This window comes from Polyodon spathula, unplaced genomic scaffold, assembly GCF_017654505.1.
Source record: "Polyodon spathula isolate WHYD16114869_AA unplaced genomic scaffold, ASM1765450v1 scaffolds_3310, whole genome shotgun sequence".
NCBI classification, from domain to species: Eukaryota; Metazoa; Chordata; class Actinopteri; order Acipenseriformes; family Polyodontidae; genus Polyodon; species Polyodon spathula.
Window position 1 is genome coordinate 1 of NW_024474773.1, and position 10,214 is coordinate 10,214.

At 32.6% G+C, this 10,214-nt stretch overlaps 1 protein-coding gene across 1 annotated transcript; it reads right to left on the reverse strand.

Annotated features, from left to right (window-relative positions):
* Positions 1-986: 986 nt before the first annotated feature.
* Positions 987-8,052, reverse strand: LOC121311843 (transport and Golgi organization protein 1 homolog; the record flags this gene model as incomplete). The annotated part of the gene is made up of 8 exons (XM_041244009.1): positions 7,972-8,052; positions 6,374-6,395; positions 5,963-6,051; positions 5,618-5,695; positions 5,419-5,529; positions 1,525-1,596; positions 1,223-1,327; positions 987-1,109 (listed from the first exon to the last, which is right to left on the reverse strand). Coding segments are annotated over exons 1-8 (681 nt in total), but the record flags the coding sequence as incomplete, so codon positions are not given.
* Between the last annotated feature and the right edge of the window lie 2,162 nt (positions 8,053-10,214).

A 10,214-nucleotide genomic window follows, 5' to 3' on the forward strand; every position in this document is an offset into this window, starting at 1 on the left:
GGAATATGGTGTGTAGATAAGTGGAAAAAAATCCTAATTTAAATGCATCAAACTCTGAGGCACTGACAACAAAATGTGAAAAAAGTTCAAGGGGGTGTAGACTTTCTATAGGCACTGTATATTGATTGTCAGTTCATATTTCAAATATAATAGGGCTTCTGATTTTCTGTTTTAACCAAGAAAAATGAAAACGGTGCATATGCAACAAACACCAGAACAAAAACGCTGGAAATAGTTACTCAGTATGTTGACATGATCCCTTTCCCCGTGAACAAAATAAATAAAATACAGTAACCTATGAAAAAAAAAAAAAAACACAATGGCAGTCCCTCTTTTCTGACTTGCATCTCACATTGATTCGTTCTGAATACTTTAAACCCACACCAACTACTGAGTGACAGCAAATTTCTACATTTCTATTGGAGGATTGTAACACTACTGCGAACTTTAAAACAGTATAACAATTACTAGAGTGGAGGATTGTTCTCTCGCAAGATTTAAAGCTATTGCAATTCCATAGGGAGTAGTTACATGCTCATGGAACTTAAAGAATTGCAAATTGTGGCAAAATGTAAAAAAAATGCCTAAACACACAAAAACCCCAGAAGCATATGCCCGTGATCATAAGGATTTAGTTGTGGAAGACAGAAAAGGAAAGAAGGTGCATGAAGTTTGCAAGTACTGTCGAGTTAACACATGTTGTGACAAGAAAAAAAATTCTGTAGAATTTCATGCAGTATATAAAAAGCAAAAGCCCCGAAAAAAAGAAAATAACGATTTACATAAAAGTTAAATAGCTAAAAATAAGCACCGAAAAAAATGAAAAATGAATAAAATCCGAACAGAAGCCCGAAATATAATTTATCGAATGTCTGTTCCAAGTTTCATCATAAGTGGGATGTACTGTGAAAGCTAAAAAGTAATGAGCACCTAACTACATTTTTCAGAATGGAAATAATGTTAGGTAGAGCATAAAAAAGACACACCTTTATTTCATTGGCTTTACGTGCAATAGTGTCTTCTGAATCTTTCTGACTCTTCTGGAGTGTTTTCATTTGCTCAGAAAGTTCTCTGTATTGCTCTTCCCAGCTTCTGGCCTCTTTCAATAGCTGAAATTGGGGGAAACAAATATGAATTCATTAACACAATTCACAATCACTGTGCAAAGAAATGCATTAAAATTAGTAACTTAATGCATTTGCTCCTGTATCTCGATACTTACATTTTTGTTACTGTCTTTTAAAGTGTTGTTTTCTTTCAACACAGATTGCAGTTCAGCTTTTACTGCTGCTTCTTTTAGTCTGGCCTCTTCCAAACAAGTTTGTACCTAAATCACAAAGCGTAACAGTCAGATAGAAATAGTGGTTCTTGGTCAAATTGAACTTTGATTAGTTCTGGGCAGCAGTAACCAGTACATACTATATTGTGTTTAAAAGGCTACAAGCAATGCAAGGCAAGAGTTTATTAATCACCAAAAGTGAATACAAAATTTGTAATTAAAATTAAACACGTTTTGCAACTTACCTTTGACAGTTCAGCACTCTTAGAATTAATTAAACTCTGAAGCTTCTTGAATGACTTTTGAGTGTCAGACAACTGGAAAAAAACAAAACAAAAAAAAACCACACACATTACTACAGTATTTACAAAAAAAATAAATCATACAAATTAGCATAAATCATAGTCCACCATTGACTCAGTCATCTTAGAGGTTTTCATTAACTAATTTAGAGAAAATAATACAAAAAGAAAAAAAGACTATTCTTAGACTCTCAGTCATAAAAGGTTTTGAAAGCATTGCATAGACCCCGTTCACACCACTGTGCTGGCCCAATGCTGCCACATATTTAGTTCTGCAACCCCTTTAATATTTGCGGTTTAAGGCACCTTTGTGCGTTCACATATGTGACTAAAAAACAGGCCTAAAAATGTGGCAAATTGTTTTGTTTTGTTTTTTTAATGGAACGATGCACTCAGAATGGAAGAGCTACCAGGGTATGCAGTAATCCTTGATTTGTAGCACATGTTTCTTATTAATATATATTTTTTCAATGCAGCACAGTAGCAATTTTATATACAATCACATTATTCTCTCAAGAACACAGAGGTATTTAGAACGCAGGAAACAGCAACTTGCTAGTGTTGACAGGTATAAATATTTATTTTTGTAATGGATACTTCACTCAGATTGCAAATGACTAACAGATTGTACATACAAAGACTGACATTCACAAGACAAGCTCAAGACTGACCACCTAATACTACTGCTCCCTCCTAAGGAAAGACACAACATTAAATAATAATTAATTAATTATTCAATAACCGGTTACACCTGGAATCATTTTATACAAAAATAAACTATATTTAACATTCATTCCATTTATAATAAACATTTATGTATTTTACATTACACATGTTTCTTCTCAGTTATACGTATTTGTTTAACCTGCATGAATACTGTCTTTGTTTACAAACACGATCGTTAAACTAAACAAAGACTAAACATCAGTATTACCCCTTCTCTTGGAAGATTACTAAACATATGGGTATAACAAAACCCTTGTTCCACGTGTAGCTACAGCAACTTCAGTAAGGGAAATGCCCTAATCCAAACACAGCAATACATCGTCATACATCAGACACACTTTGCTCAACATGCTCAATACATAACAAACTACTGCTCTGTCACCAGCAGAACAACATTAACAATAATAATCACAACAGGTATTGAAATATTACAGTGTAAATACAATTTTTTACACTTTCCAATTCTAAGCAATTTACAAGCTTACCAGTGCCATTAATCAATAAAGACAAATATATATATATAGACAAGAAAAGAAATAGAATTTTTAGATATCATAGTAAAACTTGAAGGTTCAATTGAGACTGACCTTTTCTATAAACCTACTGACATGCACCAGTATTTACACATGTCCTCTGCACATCCAATACACACTAAAAGGGCAATCCCAAAGGGTCTAGGAATAAGAATACGAAGAATATGCTCTAAAGAAAGTGACTATGTATAACAAAGACATGTATTAAAAACAAATCTTAAAAAAAAGGATACAAAGAGAGAATCAGAGACAGAGGTAAGAAATGTGGATAAAACTAAAAAGAGATGATCTACTAGATTATACAAATAGAGCTAAAAAGGTCAAGACAGTCCCATTAGTAATGACGTACTCTAAACTTTTGCCCAATATTTCTAAGATAGTTTGGAAACACTTGCGGATTCTACATAATTCAGAAAAATTGAAAAAAGTATTTAAGGCCCCAGTTGCAGCATTCAAAAGAGAAGCTAATTTAGGTGATATTTTATTTCACAGTAAACATACAAGAATAATTGACAGCATAAGTACTACAAATACTTGCACTAGTACATGTAAAGTTTGTAAATACATGGACAAAAGTAAAAATATAATTAAACATAACACCACATATCCACTAAAAACTAATATCTACTGTAAAAATAGCAATGTTGTTTATGGAATAGCCTGTGAAAAATGTGATGAAATAAAATATGTTGGAGAGAATGGAACAACTTTATATAAAATAATTCAGAACCACCTTTCATTAATTAGAAATAAAAAAAATGAATGAACCAATAGTACAGCACTTCACCAGTCAAGGACATGACATAAATGATGTAAAGTTTGTAGTATTAGAAAAGCTAAAGTTAGACAATGCGACATCTAGAAGAATAAAAGAAAGTAAATGGATAAATAGACTGAACAATTATGCCAGCGAGACTCAACAGAAAAGAATAAACTAACTAATTCAAATAAATATCTCAAAGTTAAAAATAATTAAATAGACAAAATTAATTCAAAAGTTGTGCATGCTGATGTGCTGGGGAGACTATATCAAGGCTGATCCTCACAGCCAGCATTGCTTGATAATATGAATATAAGTTTATATAAAATAATGTTAATTAGAATTAATACAGATTTAAAAGATATAAGTAAAAGTGAAGTCACATATAGAACACCATTACATCATATAAGAATACATCTTGGATTTGAATATAAACAACAACAAGTAGTTGTCATGCCGTCAAACACCTATAAACACCTCCAATGTTTTGATTCAAACACAGGCTCCCTTGAGAAAGATATGTACAACATATCGAAACGTTGGGCAGTTGGCTCTTTTGGGCTTTGGCAGCTGGCTCTTTGTAAGCTAAATATATATATATATATATATATATATATATATATATATATAAAGTAATAGAAAAAATCATGTTAGTTCAACTTGGAGTTAGTCTTCGTCATCCAGGTGGCTATTGTCAAATAGAGCTGCAGCATTATCCTGCCTGACTGTTGTGAGACGCTGGCACAGAAAAGAATCCCAAATTGGGTGTTTACCTTTCCTTGTAAACCTTGCTGCATGAAGTACAAAAAAAGCACATTACCAGACGTGAAATTCATCCTTGCCAAACTCGTTGATCCGATCTTTAGGGTTGATTGTTATTGTTTTTGGCATCTTTGAACAGCTCTGGATACTGACTGAAGTAAACTGAAGCCTCATTCAACACTGAACTTGAATACCGGAAGCAGTTTTATTAGACAGGTTTGTTTACGTAAATTTAAAGCAACGTTACCTGTGTTAATGTTTATATATGATATGTGTATTGAATTGGTTATTATCAAACAAACAGAAAAAGCCTTTCATGTGTTTTGCCCTCCCCAAATGTAAAACCAAAAAATCTCCAACATCATAGAAATTCTGTGTTTTTCCGTGTTATCATAAAAAAATCAAATTGGTAATGTGACATGAAAAGGAGGCGTAAGTCTGCTTTGCATTCATATATATGTAAAGGCTGGCCCTGATCTTGGATTGCAGGCCTTGGGCCACATCGAAACAGCGTCCTAAATCTAGGCCCGCCCTGAGCTGTATACATGCCGCCCTATATGGTCGGGTCAGTCCCGATTTCCTAGCAAATGTCCCATGTCCCGATACATAGGAAGAAAGTCCCGATATTTACTCATACAAAAAAAATAAATCTTTTAATCTGCACAGTATAGTTAGTGAAATCCACACGATGTACACAGTGCGGCCGACACATCTACTGATCACTAACTTATACAAAGGTAAGAACGCTTCATTATGTCTATTTTTACTGTCATGATGGTCGTGTCGTGTTGAGTTGTGGGGGATACGTCTATTATTTGATAGAGTGTTTTTTGCGTATGACCCCCCTACCCCGGAGGTAGTTTCCAAATGTTGGCAAGTAAAACAAAAAAGACCATTTTAGTTCGGTGGACAAAAGTTTCTGCAATGGGTCTTCCTTATTGTCTACCGAGTTGTTTATTTAGGGTTATTACTTTCAGTTTCTGGCGAGAAGGTTCTCAGCCAGTCTGCTTGGAGGCTTTCAGATAGCGGATATATAAAAAATATGATACTGCTTACTCTTTCTTCTTGATGCAGGTTCTTTCTCCTTTCTTCTTCTACAGCAGACTGCAGTGTCCTGAGCTTTTCCATCAGGTTTTCATTATTTTTTTGTAAAGCTTCAAATGCTTCCTTTTAAAGTGAAAGAGAAAACAAATGGTAAACTACCACAACAATTGATGTGCAGCGTTTAACATATATTGAGACATTGCTTTATTACCTGAAGTTTTTCATTTTCATGGGCAGAAGAGGATTTTGTTTTCTCGGACTCCACTAACTGCTGTTCACTTTCCTTAATCTAAAATTTCAAAGTAAAACATATAAAATATGAAACGTAAAACATGTGTTTTTCTTGTTGATTGTAGCTGCTAGTCTCAGGGGGCAACCTTACAGCTACAGATTTATTATACAATGATTGTATCAACAGATTACTTTTGGTAAATGTGCTGTAAAATAATAATTTATGTAAACTTTTCAAGAAACAATATGTATGGTCTAAGTGTAACAAGTGCATTATTTTCAATATTATTTTCAAAGGTAAAGATTCAACGAAATGTGTGCTTACCTTCTGTTTCAATTCTGATATTTTTTCAAGAACTTCACATTTTTCTTCAAATAACTGCAGAACTCTTTCCCCCAGTTGCTTTTCTGTCACTAAAATAATAATAAACATGGCAGTTAGAAACTTTAAACCCAGTATATAGAATACAAATTGTAATATTTATTTACAAGCATATTCATTTGTTTCTTTCTTTTCAGAAAACAGAAATTTTAAAAGAAAAAAAAATGTAACTACTGAATTTTTTCCACATTAAAAAAAATAATACATCAAGTTTTAAAACAAACAAACACTCCCTGTGATGGCTCTGGGATGCAATAACATGTACACACAGACTGGTGCGTTAGCATATTAAAAACAAGCAATCTCAAGCTTCACATTGGTTTTCATATATAACAGTAAGATAAGGTTACTTACATAGGTATGTCCTATTCTTTATCTAAAAGAAAAGGGAAAAAAACATTGTAAAAATAAAACACACAGTAAAACCTACACCAACAAAATTAAGGTGCAACTTGCTAAATCCAAGAACAGGTTTCTCTTTATTTTTTTCTAAACTAGTACAAACAGAATAATTTATTCCACTACCTGACTGGCTAACCCTTTTAAAAAGAGCTATATATATATATATATATATATATATATATATATATATATATATAAATATATTTTTATTTTTTTTTTTTAATAAACTTACTACAAGGAGGGTCCTCCAGAGGAGAATTATGACTGTCAAGCATCCCACGAGAAAGGTTATAATCACTGGCTCCCACGGCACACCGTAAAAACTGGGCCCTGGTTGCCAGTCCTCAGGCAGGGCAGCTACCAACTGAAATAAATAAATAAATCTTCAAAACTGCAGGGTACCATACAACAGGTCTCTCATTTCACGCTATTTAGTTGCAACACTACCAAAAAGTCTGAAAGACCGGCTTTACCTACTAGAACATAGTTATATATGAGACAGAGAGACTTTTTTGGAGGAATAAAATGGTTTGCTCAAGTCATAACACCAAGAAATGAAAAAGTGTTTACTGTATTAACAAAATCAGAAGATACAACTGAGATTCTTCCTGCCATGTCACTTCAGATCTACACAAATATATCCCAAGGTTCTGATTGGATTTTATTTTGAACATGGACTGTACCCCCAAATAATCTGAACAGATCATAAAAACATAAACATGCACATTGCATCCTCCTCCATTTAACTTGTGCAACAATGTAACCCTGGATTTATTTTATGTTATTCTGCAACCAGTCACTGAAACAATCTGGAACACACTGTGCTGCTTTTTGATCAAATAATAATTTCATCAAATTAATCTAGACATAATGCAATTTTAAAATAGCAGCAAAGATTAAAAACTAACAATGCCACTTTATATAGATAGGATTGATAGCTACTTTTTTCACTTTTTAAAATACACTTATCCAATAACAAATGAAAAACAGATAAATAGATAGATATAGATATATATATATATATAAAAAAAAAAAAAAAAACTTTGTACAGTTGAAAAATAAACCACCACAACACTTTAATTTACCCTCCCAAGAAGACAAAAAAAAAATGGTCTAGTTTGTACAAATATACACTTACAAATCTGACGTGAGTTATGTAGTGAATTGTGAAAAGCAACCAAAAGGGCTATACTACTCTATTGCTCTAACGGTGCAGTTAACTTATATTACAGTCAAGGAAATTGAAACACAAACATTTTATTCAAGTGTGGAAAAAAAAATGCGATGCAATTAACGGACTACACTGTATAAAACTAGTTTTGCAAGCTCTAAAAATCAGGTGAAATAAAGTAGTAGATAGATTTGAAGGGCAACGCCTAAAAAACTAATGTCATTTAATTTAGCCCCATATAATCTAATGCGATTAACTGTTATAGTACTAGTAACAACAATTTTAAAATACATTTTGTTAGCAAACTACTGTGCAGCTTAAATTCTGTCTGCGGGCTTTGGAGAAAACGCCCACTAAATAATCAAGCAAGTTTACTTACATTAATTACTGTCCTAACCAAAAATGCGTAAAAACCTAAAGATATTCCTTCTTCAAAGTCTTCTTGCTCTAAATTATCCATATCGAAAACTGGATGACAGGTGGAATTAAACCACACGTATGCGATTTTACACTAAAAATACACAAAAAAACAGTGTATTTAAATACCGACATTGGTACGACATATTAGTAATCGGAATTATTTCTGTTGATAAAATAAAAACGGCTTCTCAGGCCTCGATGTTATTTTTTAAATGTACAAAAAAAAAAAAAAAAAAAAAAAAAAAAAAATAGGATTAAAACACATCAAGATTTAAGATGACAAATGTGAATATCAAAGAATAATGAACAAAAATAATAACGTTAGTTAATTAGATTTGAAAATATAATCGATAATAAATGGTTACAGAGAAGCAGTGTTTCTCTTCAAGTTTACAGATCTAGCTCTACAATGAACTTCTCTCCCTAGCACGTCAATAATGCCTGACCTTTACTGACCATCACAACGTCACAATAGCTGAGGACAACATACATCGCTTCCATAGCGACACCTAAACGTGGCTGAAAAATAAATAGATGAAACTACAATATATAAAAACATGTTTAATTACCTCAATATTTTTTTAAACAATATTTTAACTACTGAGCCCAATAAGGAGTGAATTGAAAAGAGTTAGAACCAAGTTTAAAATTCAAAAGCCAACACCTGCCTGTCAGAGCTTTAAAAGTTAGTTACCTACTCTGTGTATATATACAGTGCCTATAGAAAGTCTACACCCCCTTTCAAAATGTTCACCTTTTGTTGCCTTATAGCCTGGAATTAAAATGCATTAAAAGTAGTTTTTTTTTTTTTTTTTTTTCATTTTCCCTACACATCCTACCACACAACTTCCAAGTGAAAAAAAAATATTCTAGAAATTTGTAGAAAATTAATTAAAAATAAAAACTGAAATAGCTTGGTTGGATAAGTGTCCACCCCCCTTGTAATAGCAATCCTAAATTAGCTCAGGTGTAACCCATCGTCTTCAAAATCACACACAGTGTTAAGTGGCCGCAAACTGCTAAATTGTAGTGATTTATCCAATTATGATCTTTCATTTTAGTATTTTAAATTTTTCCCAATAAAAGCTTTTTGCCCCTTAACAGTATGGGAAAAAACATCCTCATTTAAATGCATGAAAACTGAGGCACTGACACAACAAAATGTGAAAAAAGTTCAAAGGGGCGTAGACTTTCTATAAACTCTGTATATTGTATATATAATTCCATAGATGTATAGATTATATATATATATATATAATATATATATATATATATATATATAGATAATACTGCAGTAGTGACGTTAACTCGGCATATACGTCTACAAGATTACTTGACCTTTGACCCATATTTGACTCCAGTACATCCTGACCACTTGTAAACAAAATGACTTGTTTTAAATCATAAGACAACACCCACAATTTGTGGTTTTTAGGTACTTAACAAATCTGTCTCTGTGAAGATTTATAATCATCATCCAAGAACGACAGTAACAACCAAGCAAATTAGACAGATAATATTTGACTCTGACAGTGACTAAAAAATAAAAAAGCATACCTCATTTTAACCATTTCCTTAAAAATATGTTATTGTTTGGTGTTCAGTATCTACCCAGTTTAAATCCACCATTCCTGAATTATCAAAATAATTAAATTTAAGATTCTTTAATACTGACTTAATGAATAATAATAATAACATAAATTAAATTCACTTGCAATGTGAACCATATCACCTTTTTATTTTCTTTTTTTATCACACATAATATCCATGTTTTATAAAAAATAATAGACTGGCTTCAGCGAGTTAAAGGAAAATAATTCCATCTCGGGTTTCTGTGACAGTTTACAAACTACTCAACCTAACAGTCTCATAGTTTATGACGTCACATAAACCCGAGATGGAATTATTTTCCTTTAACTCACTGAAGCCCATCCATCCATCCATACATCCATCTATGAGTACGGCACGGGTATCCGAAAACCCATGTACCCGTCAGGTTTTAAATTACCTGGCCCAAACCCGGGTCTCTTTTTACTACCCAGGTATTAATTATTAATTTGTCAATTTAAAGAAAATGTGACAATGCAGTTGTATGTGGGGGCCTCCAGCCGGCGTAATAAAGACCACATTAAAGCAAGCTTTGTATTAGCAGCAAGTACACCTCATAATAACAGCGTGATTATTCTTCCCAGGAACAAAATC